General features: G+C 47.8%; 2 protein-coding genes across 12 annotated transcripts in view; one reads left to right on the top strand and one right to left on the bottom strand.

Moving 5' to 3' along the window:
- CDHR1 (cadherin related family member 1) overlaps positions 1-10,037 on the top strand; it is an 81,549-nt gene extending 71,512 nt beyond the window's left edge. For 8 of the 11 annotated variants that reach the window (XM_048074897.2, XM_067000731.1, XM_067000729.1 and 5 more), the window contains 2 exons: positions 189-443; positions 6,855-10,037. In XM_048074897.2, the coding sequence (XP_047930854.2) occupies positions 189-443; positions 6,855-7,406 (807 nt within the window). In that variant the 3' untranslated portion in view covers positions 7,407-10,037. The other 3 variants (XR_010832906.1, XM_067000735.1, XM_067000736.1) reach the window with 3 other exon arrangements.
- A 5,371-nt stretch (positions 10,038-15,408) lies between these two features.
- LRIT2 (leucine rich repeat, Ig-like and transmembrane domains 2) lies at positions 15,409-20,926 on the bottom strand. Its single transcript, XM_048074823.2, has 2 exons — positions 18,678-20,926; positions 15,409-16,457 (listed from the first exon to the last, which is right to left on the bottom strand). Exons 1-2 carry the CDS (start codon positions 19,495-19,497, stop codon positions 15,640-15,642), a joined length of 1,638 nt encoding a protein of 545 aa, XP_047930780.2. The 5' UTR covers positions 19,498-20,926; the 3' UTR covers positions 15,409-15,639.
- Between the last annotated feature and the right edge of the window lie 323 nt (positions 20,927-21,249).

Below are 21,249 nucleotides of genomic sequence, written 5' to 3'. Positions count from 1 at the left end.
AACTCTAGCCCTGCTATTTTTCATTAGAAAATGTAGCATAGCTGATACCAGTTTGTTTCCAAGACTAAACAAAAACAGTCAGTAATTTTACCACATGGATATTATCAGAAGTGAATGCCCAGAAACTTTTAGAGTTTTGTCTTCAGGCAAAACAATAACATCTTTGTTCTTTACGTTTCCTCAACCAGGCTATAGATCAAGATGCAGAAGAACCCAACAACATTGTGGATTATTCCATCATGCAGGCAGACCCAGCCAATGTGTTTGATATAGACCAAAGCACTGGGGAAATCAAGCTGAAATCTTATATCCGTTCCCTGGACATCATCCACAACATTACAAAAAACAAAGACTGTATATGGTCAGTGGTGGTGCAGGCCAAAGACCGAGGCTCCCCTTCCTTCAGCACCACAGCAGTTCTGAAGATTGATATCACAGAGGAGGTAAGCAAATATTTTAGAAAAATCCTAAACGGTGCCGGGGCGATTCTTGATCAAGAACAACTATCAGAGTACTTTGGGGCTGACCCAATGTTAAAGTCTATCATTAAGAGTATTACCAAAATGCATCTTAAACACACACAGGCACAGGGCATCAACCACCTCTCTAGGAAAACTGTTCCCATGTCTAACTGCCCTCTTGGTAAACAAGTTTTTCTAAATGTCTAGTCTGAACCTCTGCTGACACAGCTTTGAGCCATTCATGTGCATCCTCTCACTAGATACCAGGGAGAAAAGATGAGCACCTCCCTCTCTCTACTTCCCCTCCTCAGGAAGTTGTAGAGAGCAATGAGGTCACCCCTCAACCTCCTCTTCTCCAAGTTTAACAAACCCAGTGTCCTCAGCTGCTCCTCATAGGACATGCCTTGCAGACCTTTAATGATGAGTTTCTTGCATTTGATTGTTGGAGATAGAAACAAATTAAGGACTATAGACTCCTGAGAGTAAAGGTAAATCCTAACTGCTAAATCTCTGATCTTTTGTTTACATTCAGGAGAAGAAAACAATCCTCCCCCCCGCCCCAAAAAAGTTTAATAGAAAGTAACTGGGGCCAGAGTGAAATATATTAGACCTTTTTTGCAAGTCAAAATTAGTGACATAGGAAAAGTGAGCAAACTTTATCGAAGTGCTTTAAGTAAATAGAAATTTGGATGTGAGTTTAATAATTGCAGTATTATTAGCAGACAAAAGACCACTGTAAAAGATAGCAAACATATGTTGAGAGTGTCCTGTTAGTCCAACTTCTTCATCCACCAAAGGACAGGCAGCAATTTATGCTGAGCAGTGCATGCTTGTGTGATTTTTATTTATCGTAACTGCCTTGCTATGCCTTTAAGTAAGTACCAGCAGGAAGGAAATGGGCTTTAATGTAAATGAGAAACACGTCATTAGCGTGACAGTCTCTGGACCAGATGCATACTGGGCAAAGATGCAAATCTCTTCCTACAGACAGCAGCTGGCCTTCTCTCTTTTTTTCTCTTTCTCTTTTTTTTTTTCCTCTTTCTCCAATGGAAACCATAAGTTTTGGTGGGTTTTATGCAACACATAAGAATTTCTACCCACAGCCAACAGCAGAAAAGCCCACCCTCACTGTCTGCCTTCCAGGCTCACCCTGCACCTTCTTACAAGGGGCATTTTGTCGGAGTGTGTGGAACCAGCTGGCCTCAGGCACTGTCCCCAGCTGTTGGCCCCAGAGTACAGGTGAGGTGGAAATGGAGGTTCCCCATATCCACCAGCTCTCCCTCCCTCTCCGGGGTGCAGAGATGAGCTGTTTACCAGTCTGTTAGTGTGTGGGGCTAGGGCTGAGGGATATCAAGGAGAGTGCGAGTACCCACACTTCCTCTGCTGGGGGATTTATGTCCCTGAACCAGGCCTTCCTCCTTCTATACGGACCGATGAAGGATATCTAGAAGAAAAAAAAGAGCACCTGGTGCATTGGGATGGAGAGTTTCTTGGATTTCCTTCTAGTGTGTGAAGTAACATAAGCAAGTGATGAAAAGAAGTTGTCTCCTCCAACATCTCCTCTCTGCTCCTTTTTGTCCCGGGTGTGCACAAAGTGAGGGAGCTCCCCCTTAATAAAGTGTAAAAGGGAAGCAGAGAGGGCTCTGAAGACCTGGATTCTTCTCAGACATAGCTATTCCTTCCTCCCATGCTCTTCTCCCTGGCAAGTCCTAGCACGTACGCTGAAATAGCAACAACATCCTCTCTCTGTACTTGAGTACGTCTCTTCAGCAGGACCTGCAGCACTAATCTTATGTCATGTCCTCTGTAAGCTTCTGTGCAATTCTCCACTACTTCTTTCATTGCTTGTAATGATTTGAGTTGTGTTTTTTTTTTGTTCGTTTGTTTTTTTATCCAAGAGCATCACATCTCCTTGAAAAAGCACTCAAGTTCCAGCTTCCATGTGGATGAGGTACCGTGGTGGTGCAGGAAGCTCTTGCTCATTCCCAGTGTCCCAGACAAAACAGTCACTGCTAGTGCTTGGTGCAGGAGGCAGTCTCTTGGTAGAGGGACATTGTGTGCGCTCTCTTTCTCTCTCTCTCTATTTGACTGTTATGAATCTACGTGTCGTCCTTCCATGCTCCAGCTGCACAAAGTCTCTCTTAGTTAGCTGTTTGGTGGGTATTTACGTATTACTGATTTTGGATAAGGAAGATATTTTTGAATGCATCCTCCAGAGGTTTCCTGCAGTGTTAATCACACCAAGTAATTAAACAGGCATATTTTCTGATTAACATTTACCATTGCAATTAGCGCAAGGCTGTGCCCTTCGAGATAGATGCCTTGTGGCTAAGTTCAGCAGTATTGCACATCAAAAGGACCTTTTGCTGTTGGAACAATACAGCAATAAAAAATTCCAGAGGCCTTTTAATTTAACTGAGTCTGTTTTTATGGAAGTTGCTATTGAATGGCATCTGTTAATCTCCTATCCTTTCTCAACAGAATAAGAAGCATATGCTGAAAAAGCGATGTTTTTTGCACCCTAATGTCACCAAAAAAATCTATTCCTGCTGCCCATGATTTTCACTGGTAGCTGATCCCCCAATCCTGATCCTGAAGGTTGGCCTGATGGGGGATCCCCCTGCCTCCTCGTGACTCTGCTGAGGTTCTGCAAGGATACAGGGGCGTTTATTTACAGCTCTTCACGGCCTGGAGCTTTAGTCCACATTTAGAGAGCATAATCTGTGACACCTTTGGTTCTTAATAGCTTTGGTCACTGATTTAGACTTCTAAATATACGTGATGAGTACATTCCACTGATTTAAAGGTTCAACAAACTCACAGAAGGTGTATTTCCTCCTCTCTTACACACTCCACAACCATCCCTATAACGAGACTAGGTCTAATCTGAGGCAAAACCCAAGAAATGCTAAAAATGTGGAAATGGACTCCTCAGAACTGGCTGGTTCGTTTTACAGATGCACTTGCTCAAGTCAACACAACCTGATTTGTCTATAATCTGTGATAGCTTGGGCTCTTAACAGCTTCACCCGCTTACTGAGACTTCTAAATATAGCTGACGAGCCTTAGCTGCTCTCATGGTTAAACAGCTCAACCACACGCTCCTGTTGGGTCCAACTTCAAGATAATGCACTGCCCACTCGTTCTGCGTGCTGCAACCCACGCACTACAAAAGGCTCTTGAGAAGCTGCCAGGAGGTGTGGATGTCTGCATGCTGTGGACTGTTGTGGCAGAAGAGTGAAAAGTGAAGGAAGTAAGTCACCCTTTCAGTAGCAAAAGGAGACATGAGCATCTTCTTTGGTAAACTTGGGGTTTTGAGGAGGAAGCCACTGTGGAGGAAGGATGGTGAGAATAAGGCCCGTGTCCTGCAGAGAGGTGTTTTCCCCAATCTGCCTTTCAGGTTCACAGCCTGAAGCATTTACCTGTCCTTAACCTGCACAGTGCTGAGTTCATGAAACCAGCTTCAAAGGCACATGTCAGTGTTGGAAACCAGCCCCTCAAAAGCTGGAAAGTCCCAGGGGTGCTGAGCTGGGCACCTCAGCACACTGAGGGACGCTGTCTGAGGAGCTTCCCTTCAGGGGACAGATGGCTGCAAGATTTCTGCATGAGAAGCCCAGGACCACCCGTGCGTGTTAAATGAGGAATAGCTCATGGCGTGTTTTATTCCAAACAGTTGCTTTAATCTCTTTAATTGCATTCTTGTCCCAGGATTGGACATCCCTTTTCTCAAAGCTGATACAAGCCTAGCTACTTCCAAACTTCTGCCACAGTTCTGAACTGTCTGCCAACCCTTCTCTGGGCTGGTTCTCATTATAGCTGTGAAATCACAGCAGAAGAACCATCAGAACATTATCTTTTGTGAGCAGTGGTATTTTTAACTCCTGTAATGGCTATTGTGAAAGAGAGCATTTCTTACGTGTTTAGGCCCAGAAATATGACAGTGTTTCCCATTACAGCTTTCATTTCATTGTGCATCTGCCATTGTTTAATCTGTTCAAGAAAAAATCAGCGCTTTCCAAAATGCAACATGCCTCCTAGGGAAAAAATACCAGCTAAATAAATTACAAAGTGGCGCTATTTGATGACCCAGTTCTGACGCACCACTGGTAATGGTGCAGTGCCTTGAAGGTGCTTCGGTTGTGCAGGGAAGTGCTCAGAGACGAGGTGCTTAAACTTAGGTGTCCGAATGCTCCCACACTTTCACTGTAAGAGGGTGCTCAAACCTCTCTCGGACCTGGACTCTGCATTACTTGACTGGGTCACGGTGATGACATAGACAGGATGTCAAAGCTTTTTGGTGACAAATGCACTTACCGTAAGCCTGTCTGCAGGACAGCTAAGATGATAATGTTCCAGGCTTGTTTTGCAAATCACTCTTCCCATTTATCCTGTGAATGTCATGCCTACAACGAACAGCAATTTTACCACTGTATGCTTACAAAATGCCTCATGTTTTTATGCAAACATCACCGAACAGTTGTCATCCAAGGCTTATTCTAGGCAAAGCTTTGTATAGTAGCAGCCCAGTACTTAAAACATAGGCTGAACCAGCTAGCTATTAATGGGTTTAACTTTGGTATTAATCATGTCTTCATACCTGGAAGCTCTGAACAAGTATCAAACTTAGCGAGATGAGGGGAAGTTGAATGAAACTGTGTTCTGAAACTCACTGGATGATCTTCATCAGTTCTCATCCTGGAATCATTGTACACTGACAACATGGGACACATACTTCTGTCTAATCCCATTTATTCAAGATTTGCAAATAGCTAGTCAAATAATTATTACTGATCTATAGCATCTTCTTAAGTATATGTCATCTTTCTCGTGTTGGTTCTATATTATGTAGCCGTCTGTACCACACTACAGAATAGATCTCAACAACACTCATAAGTGGACTCATTTCAGGTCATGTACTACCTAGCAGGGTTTGTCTGACACTTAATTCATCAGATTTTCACATGAAGTTAAGGTAAGCTAGGGTAGAATTTCTGCCATCTGGTGGAATTTAAGTACACAAAATCTATGTAATGCACAACAGCAAGCTGATGTTGAATCCAAGGTCTGACAGTCATGGGCTGCTTTGCTTTTTCTAGCTCAGGTCTGTTGCTCATTGAATAATGGAAAAACTTTGCACAACAACAACCAAAAAAAAAAAAAAAAGAAAATTGGTCCCTACTTTTAAGGTAAGGTGGTCCATGACTTTCAATAGCACGTATTTGCCCATTTCTCTTTGCCAATAGGAAACATTCAGGTTATGGGAACAATGGTCTTGGATAATATGCTTGAGGTAGGTTGTGAAAATACAGAAGTGAAGTGAAGACACTCAGCTCCCTTTATTTTCCATGCTATCTGTTCCATAAACATCTCACCCTAGCTCCCTAGTTGTATTTATAACAGATACCCACCTCTTTCAAATACAACCATGCATGGGTTGACCGTTTCTCTTATTTTTGACATTTCCAGATCAAGTCCAGGGTAAAATCCTATATTTTAGGCCTCAAGAAGCGTCCATGGACGATATTTGGAATTTGCATGAGTGGCGTCCTTTCCACCATTTCTGTAACAATGGTGATCTCCACCATCATGTACTGGAAAAGTGTGAAAAGATCCAAGCTCCACCCACAGGGCAAAATCCGCAAAATTATACGGGGACCTCCGAGACGCACAGTGTGCTAAGCTGCAAAATGAACTGGTCATTCATTTGTCCTTAATATGCCATATGTAGCTTACGTCACTGCTTATTTCTCTTATTTCTGAAAACAAAGCTCTTTAGCTCTAATCATGTCCCTTATCTCAAAGAGTTTTGTTATGTCTGTAAAAGAGTACTTGAAAACAGAATGCAGCACATACCTGCTAACTACTCATTTGTACGCTGTAATTTTATAAAGTGCAGTTTTCTCATAATCTTTTAAATGCCATTTTCAGTAATAGTCCTATAAACTGCATCACCGTATCACCTGCGGCTGTTTTTGAAAGATCATTTTCTACTCATAAACTTCTGTTTGGGTTCAACGCTATTATTCCTAGGAAATTATTTCTGAAATATAGTACAACAATACAGCTGCAGATCCCAGAGCCAATTATTTTCTTGCTCAGTTCTTGCAAGTTAAACAAACACTATGGCGATACGCAGGAATCTGCCCTAATATGGCAGGAATACTCCTGTAAGCTTTCGTGTTTGACGGCCATCCTTCTCACAACACTGCAGCGCTTGCCCAGTCTACTGCTCTAAATTGTGCAAAGCTGGACCGGCCCTTTGACTCTCACTTTTCTTTAGAGACAACTTCCAGTAGTGGTCCCTGCTTGTTACATATTTTGGACAAATGAAATTTCTAGGTCGCTGTCTGTCCCACAGAGTAAGTCATGTGTTTTCTTTGTACTCTTTTACAGACTCTTCACAAAGGGCCTATGGCCGCCTTTTTGATGCAAACTAAAGATAACCCCATGAAAGCCTTAGGAGTGCTAGCTGGTGTCATGGGCATAATGGTGCTGATAACTATCATGATCTCTACTGCCATGTTCTGGCGCAATAAGCGCTCCAACAAAATCATGCCGGTAAGAAGGATCATAAAAAAGAGGCAGACCCAGCCATCCCGCACAGTGAGGATGGAGTGGCTGAAGTTCAAGAGGCCCAACAATGCCGCGGAGAAGTTTGTCGTTGAGGATGATGCCCAGAGCCTGCAGAACGAGAACAGCAACAACAATGTCCAGGTTGCCCCTGTGCCACCGGCCGCCCCCGTGCCCCCACCGCCCCCTGCCCTGGCTCCCAGCGGGGACGCCTCAGGGTGGCGGGTGCCGACCGTGTCCGGCTCCCTCACCCCCAAGTTCATAAACAAACAGTTGAAGAAGCGAGGTCACAGCAGCGCCCACAACGCCCTGGTCTCAGAGCTCAAAATGAGGTTTGAGAAGAGGAACGCGGCTATCGGCGAGCCCCACATCTAGGTGCTCTCAGCAGCCCCAGAGACTGCGGCTTGTGGCTGTGCGTGGATATATTACGTGCCGTGGTCCTCCCTGTGTCTGTCAGCACCCTGTGAACTGAGAGCAGCTTCTTGCTCTGATAGCCCCCCTCACCTTCTGAAAGTATTACATGCTACGAAGTCGCCCCACCTGTACCAAACGCTGCGGTCCATGCCCACTTAGGACTGCAGTTCCTTTGTGTCGTGTCCCAGTGCTGGTTCCACCCTGCAGCTGTCGGAGGGTGCTCAGTACGCCCTCATGCCAGGCAGAGTCTCCCCAAGCGACCAGCAGCTCAGGTTGCCCCTGTTCGGGAAGCTCTTAGCCGGAGTCCTGCTCTTCAACAAGGTGCTCTGCAGCCGAGGCGCTGGCAGATGCCACTTCTCATCTGGTCCGGCAGGGGGGTCTGAGGTGTCCGAAAACCCACCTCAACTCCCAGGCCCAGCTTTGAAGATGCTGGTCTGGCTGTGGCACCAGGGTCCGTGTGCAGGTCTCCTGGAGCAGCGGCACAGCACGCTGAGAGTGGGCTGCAGGTAGGTGGTGCCTGCTGCCCTTGGGGCGCGACGTGCAAGGCAGCAGCTGGTGGAACGATGTGCTGATGGCCTCGGTACCCCTCATCCTGCAGGTAAGCGGGCAGGCTTGGAGAAGTTCTTCATTTTCCTGCAGCTTATGCTGGATTCTGCCGAAGCACATTGGCATGATGCTGCGCTTCACCTCCACCCTGGACTTGCCTGCTAATCAGGGGATGGGCGGACCATCCAGGGCAGGATGCAAGCACAGAAATTCAGTAGCAGCACTCGCTCGATACTGCCTCCTTCCGACACCGCATCCCCTAATGAGAGGCAGGCCAGCAGGAGGACTTGATTAAAGCAGCGGGGAAGATAAGGTAAAGGCGAGAGAAAAAGGATAAGTGAAAAATAGAGACAAGTGCTGGAAAGTCACATATGTCGGTCAGGGATGTGTCTGGAAAGATTTTTTTTTTAATGCTGCTAGCAGGAGGTGTCGGGGAATGTATTTCATCACCTCTCCTGGCTTGCTCCAGGGACTGGTGAGTGCAAAAGGAAGTTTCCATAAAATATTCTAGCTTGTCCTAGCAGCATTTTTGACTGAATTATGCAACAGCTAACTGGAAAGGCGATGGGGAGGATGACAAGTTTTTCCTGTTAGGTGACAGTAAAAAGGCACTGAAGGCAGAGCAGATTTTTTTACTGGCCCTCCCCACAGTTTCTCTCTCATGTTCGTTTCTGAGGAGGTGTTTTTCAGCTGGGCCTGGCTGTTTCCTGTCACCTGGGGAGAAGGCAGTGTGCACCAGTCTGGCTGGGGGGCAGCGCCCTGTGCTCAAGCCCTGGCCCTGTAAGGCAGCTGCGCTGGCTGCCGTGGGTTTGCTGTCGTGGATGGACACCATGAGCATCAAGATGGGGAGCAAACCCTAAGTGACAGGATGCAGTGTTCATTCGAGGGCTGCTTTTTGTCCTTTCAGCTGGACCAGCGGACCTCCTCCTCTGGGGCTCCTCTTCCTTCGCCCCATTAGCTGGTCTTATTCCCTCCAGCTGCACCAGGGTTTCATCACCTTGGGAGATAGCCAGTTCAATGAGAAATCACCCGCTTACAGAGAAAAGAATCCTCTATTTTTTAACTTCCGTTTACTCCACCCTGCAGCCAGAGGGTGACCATGGTTCTTGTCGCCCACGGGCTGAGCCAGGAGCTACAGCTGAGAGGGGCCGCAGGGCCCGGTGCTGCCCTGAGTTTGCTGCATAAGCAGGCACCAGCCCTGGTGGTGCAGGGCTTCGGGCCGTGCCTCTGCGCTGGGTCTCCTCGCAGCACGAGCCATCGGGCCCAGCTCCCCAGGCACGCAGTGCGTCGGGGCTCAGCTCCAGCTCCTCGCAGGTCAGGGACTGAGGGCTGCAGGGCAGCAAGGAGCAGCAGTCTGCCTGGTTTGGGGAGGAACACAAAATGCACACTTGAATGTTTCTCTGAGGTGGCCCCTTGGTATGGGACCACACAAGGAGCTGCGTGGGGAGCCATGCAGCTGTAAAACTTGTCTGTAAGGACAGCTTAGTCTGAGTGCCCTGAACCAGGCAGAGGCTTTGTTGGGAGCAGAGGCAGTGGCAGGGGAGTGGTGGAGGCCTGGCAGGGAGCAGCGTGGCAGCACAGCAACCCTTGCTGGTGCTGATGGCTCCTTTCCCAACGTGTCTTTCATTTCCTCCACCCTTTTCCTGCCTTCCCTCAGGGCCCGTTGCTTACCCCTGCTGCTGTCTCCCAGGCCCTTGCGTTGTGCGCTGCGTCCACCTCATCCTCTGGCCCTGAGCCGGTTGGAGGGAGGGGACACGCGGCCCCTGTCACCGCTGCTCAGCCCTGGTCCCACTCCTGCGGCCCCCACAGGCTCCTTTCGCTGGCTGTGTCTCCTGCAGGTTCTGCAATGTTTCATGGGGCACCAAAGGCTTGTGATCTATTCCCCGTACTACTGTTTTCCTGATGTCGTGTTGAAGCCAGTATTCAGTGGTCATTCTCAGATGAGGAAAGCCTGTAAAGACCATTTGAATAAGTGAGATTTAGCAGGAATTACAGGCTTAGTGTTAGAGATTATATTTAAGAGGGAATAAAGTTGTTTTATTACTATGTTGTGAGACTTTTCCAGTTGCTTTGTACTTCAACTTCAGAGTTGTTTTTTTTTATAAATTAAAAAAAAATTACAAATGGTTCTTCTCATGGTGTATTTCTGCTGGCAGAGATGCCTTTTTGGTTGCTTGCTGTGTGACCACTGCCAGGACGGCAGAAATGCTCAGCACCCGGCTGTGGCACAGCCCCAGGGGCAGGCATGCTACTCGCCCGGCAGCAGGTTTCAGTTTTGATGCCAGCACCCACCAGGCATGCAATAAAGTACTCGCATCCTGCGCGTGATCATCAGAGGTTTTGTCTTTCCCTGGCCTTGTCCTTGCTGTGATTCAGCCTCCTTGCTCCTCCCTCCCCATCGTGTGCAGACCCAGTCTGCCCCCCCAGATCATCCCCACAGCAGCCGCAGTTCCTTGCCACCTCCGACCGCCTCAGGAAGCCGGAGTGCCCTCCTTCCTGCAGGGCGGTGTGAAAGGGTTCCTCTTCTAAACCAGGGGCTGAGAAATCAGGCTGCAGTGGTGGGAAATAATCAGCCTGCCTCATTTTTGACATTCCATCTCTCACCTTTGTGTAGATAGGGAGCTCCACTCATTTACAGTGAGCTTGTGTTAGGAAGGTTGTTAGGAAGGTTTTATTTGACTTCTTGTCTTCGTTTGCATAGCAAATGCAAGATCATGAAGTCAGGTTTTATTTTAAAGTTCTATATTTGTGCATGAAGAGGAAAGGAAGTCTCACCTTACAGGGGGGTTTTGACTGCATCAAGCAGAAGTCCCCTCAGCAGCGTTGCCAACACTGGAGCGGCACTTTCAGTGCCTCAGAGCCTCGGCTTTAATCACCAGAGTGAGCTCGGCCCCCCCCCGAGCTGAAGGCTCCCAGCACGGCAAAGCCCAGCAGGGCCATCTGCCACTGCGCCGAGTGCTGGATGAGATGCGGAGGCACCAGCTCATCCTGCTGTGTGCTCTCCATCCCTGCAGGGGTTTCTCCAGGCTGTGGCTGTCACCCCACTGGGCTGGCTGCTTCTGAAGGGCTGCGGGGGCCCTCACTTGGGGAGCACAGGTAAGGAGGGCCTGGAGCCACCCTTCCCTGCAGTGGTGCCCATTGCTCCTCAGCACTCAGGTTTTTTGCAAATTGTAACGGTAAAAGAACAAAAATGCAGCAGAGGACATTGCACATTGTGAAAATCAGTCGTGTTTATTACATTTACACTAACACACTAACAAGCCTCTTTAAGTATAACATCAAAAGTCAGCATCGACAAAACATGTTTTTTAAAAGCCATGCAGTAAGTTGCAGCAGTTGGTGGAGGTGCTGGGGAAGGAAACGTGGGGACCTGAGGCTGTGCAGCATAGAAAACACACAACGAAGTGTAGCTTTTGTCGCCAAAACACAACTAGAAAGGCAAACTGCCACACAGTAAAGGTCACAGTAGTCTTTATCTCTGGCTATAGCCAAGGTTTCTCCTCTAGTTTGGTATTTTTGACAAGGTCTCTAACACATATGACAAGGGCTGTGGGTCTGTCAGCCATGTGCTTTGTTTGTGCTGAAAAGAACAAGGCCAAAAAGAAAGGAAAAAAAAAAAAAGTATGCTGATCCCCCCAAAAGGTAGCTGCTCTACAAGCCTGGGCCAGTTGCTCTCCGATGTATGTTGGGTTGTTGTTTTTTTCTGCCTCTGGCAAGGTGGCGAGCCTTGATGTTGAAGCAGCAGGCTGTGCAGGCAGCGCGTCTGTGTCTGGGGTTAGCGTCTGGCTGGCTGCCCGGCCTGGCAGGAAGCACAGCGGTGGCTCATCAGCTCCCAAACCCTGGCCCTTGCCCCCAGGGATGTGCCCACTCAGTGCAGCAGCCGCTTGTCCCAATGGCGGGGGTCAGGCCCAGTGTCATGGAAGCACAGAATCACTGAGGTTGGGAAAGACCTCCAAGATCATCTGGTCCAACCACCCCCCTACCACCAGTATCACCCACCAACCATGTCCTTAAGCACCACGTCCAACCTTTCCTTGAACACCCCCAGGGACGGTGATGCCACCACCTCCCTGGGCAACCTGTCCCAATGCCTGACTGCTCTTTCTGAGAAGAAATGTCTCCTAATTTCCAACCTGAACCTCCCCTGGTGCAACTTGAGGCCATTCCCTCTAGTCCTGTCACTAGTTATCTGTAAGAAGAGGCCAACCCCCAGCTCCCCACACCTTTCAGGCAGTTACAGAGAGCAATAAGGTCTCCCCTGGGCCTCCTCTTCTCCAGCCCAAACAACCCCAGTTTCCTCAGCCGCTCCTCACAGGACTTGTGTTCCAGGCCCGTCACCAGCTTCATAGCCCTGCTCTGGACATGCTCCAGACCCTTGATGTCTTCTTGTAGTGAGGGGCCCAAAACTGAATGCAGTACTCGAGGTGCGGCCTCACCAGAGCAGAGTATAGGGGAATTATCACCTCCCTGCTCCTGCTGGCTACACTATTCCTGATACAAGCCACGATGATGTCCCCAACACCTCCACATTGCCCCCATGGCCACAGCACCACATTGGCTTTCCTGGGAAAAATGAGAGACATAGTGGGGAGGGTGGAGATGGGAAACATCAATTCCTCAGTAGCTCTTGTTCTTAACACTAAAGAGAAATACATTAACACAGCACATGCATAACAAAAGGCAGTAGATGTGTTCGTTGTGTTACACAGAAGTATGGTGTGGAATAATTGCCTGAGGTAACTCAGAAATTAAACTAGTCACATTTTAAAGAACAGGTACAGCATAGAAGAAGCTTCCAGGGTTTACATGGCAAGGTTTTGGTAGCAGGGGGCTGCAGGTGCGGCTTCTGTGAGAAGACTCCAGAAGCTGCCCCGTGTTAGATAAGGGACAGTTTCAGCTAGCTCCAGAGGGACTTGCTGCTGCTCAGAGCAGAGCCAGCAAGTGATGTTGTTTGTGCCCCAGTGAGAGCAGATTTAAGAAAGGAGAGGGGGGAAAGGAAAAAAAAAAAAAAAAAAAAAAAAAAGAAAGGCCTGCTGTGCAACAGCAGCTGGGAGAGTGAGGAGTGAGAAGGAGCCCTGCAGACCCCAAGGTCAGTGCCGCAGGAGGTGCTCCAGGCACGCAGCAGCAGTTCCCCTGCGGCCTGTGGAGAGGCCCCTGCTGGAGCAGGCTGTCCCCCTGCAGCCCACGGGTCCCACACGGAGCAGATCTCCACGCTGCAGCCCGTGGAGGAGCCCCCGGTGGAGCAGGTGGATGTGGCCTGGAGGAGGCTGCGGCCCATGGAGAGCCCCCGCAGGAGCAGGCCCCGGGCCGGAGCTGCAGCCCGTGGAGAGGAGCCCACGCAGGAGCAGGGGGTCTGGGGGGAGCTGCCGCCCGTGGGGGACCCGTGCTGGAGCAGTTTGCTCCTGGGGGATGGACCCCGGGGTACGGAGCCGTGTGGGAGCAGTTGCTGAAGAGCTGCTGCCTGTGGGCAGCCCCCGCAGGCTCAGTTCGGGAAGGACGGCATCCCATGGGAGGGACCCCACGGGGAGCAGGGGCAAAGAGGGACCGTGAAAGGGTGGCGGAGACAAAGCATCAGGGACTGACCGCAGCCCCATTCCCCCATTCCCCTGTGCCACTTGGGGGGAGGTGGAAGAGGGTGGATGGGGAGAAGGTGTTTTTGGTTTCTTTCCTTTGTTTCTCACTTCTCTAGCTTGCCAGTAATAGGCAATAAATCTTACTGTCTCCCTACTCTGAGTCTGTTTTGCCCATTACAATAATCGTTGAGTGATTCCCTGACCTTATCCCCTTGAGCCCTCTTCATTGCATTTTTCTCCCCCTTTCCCTTTGGGGGGTGGGGGTGGGGGTGGGGGGGGGTGGCTGTCGTGGAGCTCATCTGCCCACCCGAGTAAAACCAGCACACCAGGTGGAGTGTATCACAGAATCACCTAGGTTGGAAGAGACCTCCAAGATCACCGAGTCCAACCTCTGACCTAACACTAACAAGTCCTCCACTAAACCCTATCACTAAGCGCTACACAGAGGTTCCCTAGGCCTCCAGCCTTAGATGTTGATCATGCTGGGTGTACCTGGTGTGCTGACTCTGAGAGGAACAGTACAGAGCGTGGAGTGGAGACACCATGACCAGGCTCTGTGACAGGATGGGAACTTGATTGTTCTTGTGCACACTGGAACCGATAAGCTACACATTTGCTACCCTGGGCCAACGGCCTGTCATATTTTTGACAAAATGCTGTCCTTTTAGTGAATATTGTCCATTATAATACCAAAACACACCTCCATCCCAAAAGCTACCTGCCTCCAAGGTGTAACCATGCCTCACATTTGCACTTTAAAATTTTTATAGTCTATAATTTTAAAGCAAAGAGAGAACATTTTGCACCAATTGTAACCAAGATATGCATGACTAGAGTCACTCAAGCTCCACCTAAAAGATAGAAAATGATATAAATTAGCTTAAGGGAGAGAGGATGTTATGAAAAAAAACACCATCACGAAGGATACTTTCTGACTTCTGGGATCAGTTGACAGGCTGAGCCGATCTTCCCCTCCTACCACTGGGATGCCTTTGGGTAAGAGTTGACTACTTGGTTACACCACGTGCCTCCCTGGGAAACTCAGACATCTCTATAGAGTTGCTTTATACCTTTTAACACATTTATGGCCAGGCTGAGCTACTTGTACTTTTGGTATTTGTATGTGCTTTGCAGACACTGAATTTATCACTGGCAATCCAAAGAACCTGTGTACCTGTTGCTTAATAAATTGCACTACTCATTAAATCTAGCTGTGGTAGTTCTCACTGAGCACGACCAAACTCTTTAAGTGTGGCCGTGATAGTGCATGGAACACAACTAGACTGAGGGTGTATCCGTAATAGTGATATTCCAGTACCCTGAACGCGACCAGACTTATAATGACTAATTGGGCATCACTCCCAATTACTTTAACCTTTAACACAAAATGTGGCTATGTGGTAAACTAAACTGGTCATCTAAGCTACATATTTTGGACACAGGTAAAAGTCCCCTCCCTATTACAAAAAAACATTCCTATTAAAAAACAAATCCACAAAAAAAAAAAAAAAACAGGAACCCTCCACTGCTGTGCCATTACATATCCACATGGCAGCCAACAGAAGTCCAGCACTGCAAACACACCTCCCCATCAACTGCGTTCCTGGCTGGGAAAGCTAAAGAAATATTTTTTTTAAAATAAGATGCACATGTGCAGGCAGCTGCAGCTCTGACCTTTTGATGCATATTTCTATTTGGTTGTTGGGTTTGTTACTTTTCTTAATGCTTCTTTCCTTTCATCTCAGATTGAAGCCATCAAGCAGTGGCTCTAAAACATTTCTTAAGCAACTACTACAAAGTATTTTGGTCATGTTGTTCTTCAGGTAGATCAAGGGCACCTCAACTTGTGTGTGCTGCTCCATGGCAGTGCTGGGGATGCTGGGGTGCAGCCACACACCCCAAGGCCCCCAGGCCTGGGGCTCTGGGAGCCCACTGGGAATGCTGGCCATGCACCCCACCATGCCCCAGGTCTATGACACACGGGGAATTTCACTGCTCCGTCTCAAAAAAGCCAGCAGGATGGAGACTGTGGATGAAGGCCATGTGCCCGCAGTCGCAGGCAGGCGGAGGCCGAACTAGTAGAGGTCAGCGCTGTTCCTGTGGGGCGGCCGGGCCTTGCCAGGCCGCTCGGGCTCCTCACGGGCCGGGGGCCGCCGGGCACTGCGGCCACCCTCAGGGTGGCAGAGCCCGTCCTGACTGCCGGCGGGCAGGCTGTCCAGCGTGCTCTCCTTGCTGCCGGCAGCCGGCGGCTGGCCCCCGCGGCGGCGGCGGGGCCAGGCAGCGGGGCAGCGGGTCAGGCAGCCAGGACGGGCCTCGGCGGTGCAGGCGTACATGCCAGCGGGCACGGCCAGCACCATGGCGCAGACGATGACAACAATGTGGATGAGCTTCTCGCGCTGCTCCAGCTGGCTGACATCGCTGCCCGTGACAAAGACAACGCACTGGCCCTTGCGAGGTGCCTGGTTGCGGACAGCCACGCAGACCTCGTACTTGGTGGCGGGCAGCAGGTCGGTCACCGAGTAGGTGTTGACACCGGGGCCGATGTAGATGGCGTCCTTCTGGGCGGTGTCGTAGCGGCCCACCAGCAGCGTGTACCAGGTCTCCCCTGGCTCTGCCACCGCCGCCGCCGCAAACCACTCCAGGGTGATGCCGTAGACCGTCTGCTTGGCGATGCGCACCTCCACGTGGGCGCCTGGCTCTGCGGGGGCAGCAGGGGCCCAGCCCGGGACGGGGGCGGAGGCTGGCGGGGTGCCTACATGGAGGGCGATGGCCACCGAGGCGTTGCCCAAGAAGTTGGCAGCAGTGCAGGTGTAGTTGCCGGCGTCTGCTGGCCGTGCCGCTGGGATCAGCAGCTCGGAGCGAACGGTCTCCTCGCTGATGGGCTGGGTGGACACTGAGGGGCAGAGGGGAGCCGAATCAGTGGGCAGGGTGGTCGCATTGCAGCCCCAAGACTGTCCCAGAGGGGGTGAAGTTGAGGGGGCCAAGCAGCACCTGGCCATCCTGGGAAAAAGGGAGTTGGGGTGTGGGCATGCACCAAACCCCACAGAGCTTATGGGTGAAGTGTTACCCAGGCCAAGAGGCAATAAAGTAAGTAGATTTGTGGACTATACTAAACTAGGAGAAGCCATCGGTTCCCTTGAGAAGAGAGGCCTTACAGAGGGCTCGATAGGCTTGGAGTGCTGGGCAATGACCAACTGTATGAAATTTAACAAAAGCAATTGCCAGATTCTGCACCTGGATCGGTGTCAGCCTGGATGTACATATGGGCCGGGGGGACAAGGGACTGTCTCAAGGCTGCATCTGGGGAAGGTCAGATGTTAGGGAAAGGTTCTCCACTGAGGGGATGGTAAGCCCCAAGTGGTCAAGCCCAGGGAAGTGGTCATGACCCCAAGCCTGCCAGCATTCAAGAAGCATTTGGACAATGCCCTTAGATATGTGGTTCAACTCTTAGGTTGCCCTGTGTGGAGTCAGGCGGTAGACTCGATGATCTTCATGGATCCCTTCCAACTCACGACATTCTATGACTCTAACCTGGAGTGACATTCTCTTTACCACATAGCCCCTAAATGCCTGGGGACACCTGAATACCTTCATGGAGGCAGGGCAGGGAGAAAGCCACCTATGTACCATCTGCTGTTGGCATGTTCAGGCTGTAATAAAACAGGGAGAGCCCCTGAGGTGCCCCAGAGGTACCTCTATATTTTGGACACATGCTCCCGCATCTATTAGGCTGGATACTGAAATTTTTCATTCTCAAGAAGCTCTGGCAAATAAAATTAAAATAAAATAAAATAAAATAAAATAAAATAAAATAAAATAAAATAAAATAAAATAAAAAAAATAAAAAATAAAATAAAATAAAATAAAATAAAATAAAATAAAATAAAATAAAATAAAATAAAATAAAATAAAATAAAATAAAATAAAATAAAATAAATAAAATAAAAAATATAAAAAAGGCACATGGGTGTCAGAAAGGGTTGGGCTGGAAGCAAAATGTAATTTTAATAACCTTATGAATAAGCAAATAACCTTATGAATCTGCCCAAGCAGGGCCACAGGAAGGAGAGAAAACCTGGGCATACCATGGTCACAGAAAGACGCACAAGTGCTGCTAAAATGCTGAAATGCAGTCCAAGATTAAGGGGTAATGCTATCTTATTTAGATAGCAGGCTTATTAGGAACACACATAATCTGTGTGGTGTCTGTATGTCTTCTTAGCTTTGAATTTACGAAAATAGCAACTTGCCCTGTTTACTGTTCATAGCAAAAATAACTGTGAGGGAGGGCCTCCAGCTGAACGAGAAGGAAGGGAAAAGTCCTCCTATTATGAGGTCCTCAGTAATGCAGACAAATTAATGTGTTTTATGGAGAAAAATGTCATCTATTTTGCTAATAGAATGTGAGTGGGCATGGACAGGCAACGTGGCTTCAGGGTTTTGTGGTTTGCATGGATATTTCTTGAGAAAACATATGGAATAGTCTAGAAGTGCATGTGCGCGTGCGTGCGCATGTTGTGTGTGTCTGTGTGTCAGTGCATGTGTGTCGCTCGTGTGTGTGTGTGTGTCGTTCGTGTGTGTCTGTCTGTCTGTCTGTGCTCCTACACACATGCCTGTAAAAATATATAGTATATATATTTAGCATATATATATATATGTGCACTTGTCTACAGCACACACACTTATAAGCAGTGTGCATATATACGTAGTATATACTATATATTCTCTATATATGCATGTCTAGATAACTACATATCTAATATATGTGTATGGCTGTGTCACTACTGATAGTTCTTACATCACGTATCACGATGAAAGAGCTACTAATAAAAATCCACATATCACAAAATAATTGCATGAAAATGAGGACTTGCTCCCTTCATCTTTGACAGATTTCCTGCATGAAGCAGCTCTTCTCGTGCTGGTCAGACATGCTTAGACACAGTAGGATGATTAAGATTATTTGGATTATTGCAACCACATTGACTGTGATACTCCAAAGGGGCTGAGAACTGATGTGGTGACTAGATGGCCTGAAGACCTATGTAAGTAGAACAGCAAAATGCAAATTAAAGAAAAAAAAAAAAAAAGAAAAAAAAAAAGCATTGCTTACCATTAAATGCTCTTAACAGTTTGAGTGCATAGGTCCACCAGATGGCTGGGGAAGGGCTGGCTTGCACAAAGCAGGTCAGGGTGACGTTCAGCCCCACAGGGACTGTCAGGTTGGTGTCAAGGGCTGAGGTTAGTGGCTTCATGCAGCTGTTGAGCTCCACTTCATGGAAAAATTTCCCTGCCCTGAATTTCGGGCTTGAGCAAGTTAAGTAGGAATTCATCAGAATAATAGGTGGGCCAACTGACTTGATAAACTGGACAAATCCCCGCAGGCGACAGTCACAAATCCATGGGTTGTCATGAAGGGCCAGGACAGCATTGGAAATAGCTTCTATCTGCCCCTCCGCCCTCTGGCTTCTCTGGTAGATAGGCCAGCTATAGAAGACATCCCTGGATATGACAGTAAGCTGATTTGAGGATAGATCTAAATAGGTCAGGTTGGGCAGATAGCGGAGTGCGTGTTCTGGAAGGACGTCCAGCCGGTTGTGCTTCAGATCCAGGATTTTCAAAGCTGGGGTGTCTTGAAATGCTGTCCATGGCACTGAACTTAATTTGTTCCCTTGCAAGCGCAGCTCCTTCAGAGCCGGCAGGTATTCCAGGCTCTTGATGTGCATCACTGTGATGTTGTTAAAATTGAGCCAGAGATACTCCAAGGCACTAACGTTCGCAAATGACCTGCGAGGCAATTCTGTTAGGTGAGAATTTTCTATTCTAATTTTTCGTATGTCTTGAGGGATGTTTTCAGGGATCTTCCTCAGCAGTGCAGACATGCAGAGTAAACTCCTAAGGAGGAAAACAAAATTCTCCAGGTCACATACCATGTGTATGGCTAACAAACCCGGTTTCTGTACAGGTCTACAAGAACCCAAAGAATTATAAGGTATTGTCTACATGGCATATGTAAGCAATACATCCATCCTTCAGTTTGGTTTTACACCCATTTTTCCCACAAAGAATACAATTAAAAGTGTTAAAAATTGCTACATATGCAACTACATATCTCAGGATAATAAAAGAGATCTCATTATATGTTCAAGCTAGTAATATGCAAGTATTAGCAGAGGAATATCATGCAGCCATCTGTTTGGTTTTGGTCCTCACCACAGCAGCAAATATATATTGAGAATCTCCAAGCTGCTTTATTGATGCTACAGCTAGGGTAACTAGCTTTCTTACCTTCCGAAACTGTCTTGAGAACAAGAGCATCCTGTGACACAAGATGAAAAAGAAGTGTTTATCTTGTGGAAGGCCAGAAGAAGAAGAAAAATGTGGTGAATAATAGGGTCCATATTCTCCTTTAAGAAAGCACTGTGCAGGGTTTGCACCAAACATGCCAACAGCCTCCAAGAAGCAAATCCTATTAGCTGTAATCTTCCTTGACGCAGAAATAAATCATGCTGGGGACCTGACCCTAAAGAAGACATGTAGTATGGTTCATAGTCTGTGTCGAAGTGCTAAAAATCACCTGTGGGACCACTCCTGGCATTTACTGTTCAGCACTGGGGGTTTTGACAGATGCATTTAGTTGGATGTTAATATGAATCAATCTCAACAGGTTCCTGAAGCCAAAACCACTTCTGATCCCAAGTCCACACAAGCGGACTCCTTTTTTTTACGAAGTCTAACTCAATCTCCTATATTTTAATGGCATTCATCAAGACAGAAAACCACATTAAAGGCCAGACTTCACGGTTGTAATTTGGCAGTGCTTAGTGCTTTATTGTACAATCTGTCAGGCCCCAAAACCTGCCCACAGTTCTTTGCAGGGTTTACTATTAGACATGGTGGATAAGAAACCTACACAAAATTAGTCATTCTGTCGTGTAAACATTGCACTAGTTTTCCATTGAAACAAATTTTATTTTCTCCCTCTCTCTCTTTTTTTTTCTTCTTTTTTTCCATGGTACCTCCATTCTTACATGTTAGTAATGAAAACAGCAACCTAGCTATAGCCAGTCTGTGGGCTTCTCTTAGGAATGACTATTTATGACATTCTTCTTCATTGTATAAGTATAAAAACAGTGCTATTTCAATATTCTTAGTTCTCAGGGTTCCCTTATAAGATGTATGCCAATTGCCCTTCAGTAGCCTTGAAACACTCAGTCTAAATAATTTCTTGAGAAGGAATTTAGCGTAACCAGCTAGATATTATTTTTTTTTAATCCAAAAAGAGCAGTTTTCTGGTAGAATTTCCAAGCATCACTGTGTTCTCCTGGGGCCATCTAGTGTGCATGGGCTGCATCACAATCTACAAAAGGCAGAGGCCAGTTACGGTAAAGGGCTTAACCTCAGTGCCAATACCTGTGAAGCTGGGTCACAAGTCAAGATTAGGCTGAACCTACTTAACCTCTAACCTATGGGACCAGGATAGAAAAATATTTATAGCACAACAGCTTAGATCCATACATGGCTTTCAGGGAACATGTACTAGTGTAGCTGCTGTAAGCCTAAGGAAGATATAGGATTGATTCTGCAGCTTTCAAATGAACAGGCTCTTTGAATTCAAGGCTAATCAACAAAATGAACCAGTGGAGAAACCGCTGAGGACTGTTGCAGCACTTTGTGATGGCTTC

The sequence above is a fragment of the Anser cygnoides genome, chromosome 7 (assembly GCF_040182565.1).
Source record: "Anser cygnoides isolate HZ-2024a breed goose chromosome 7, Taihu_goose_T2T_genome, whole genome shotgun sequence".
NCBI lineage: Eukaryota > Metazoa > Chordata > Aves > Anseriformes > Anatidae > Anser > Anser cygnoides.
The sequence above is the reverse complement of the archived record's forward strand: the minus strand, read 5'-3'. Positions and strand labels throughout refer to the sequence as shown.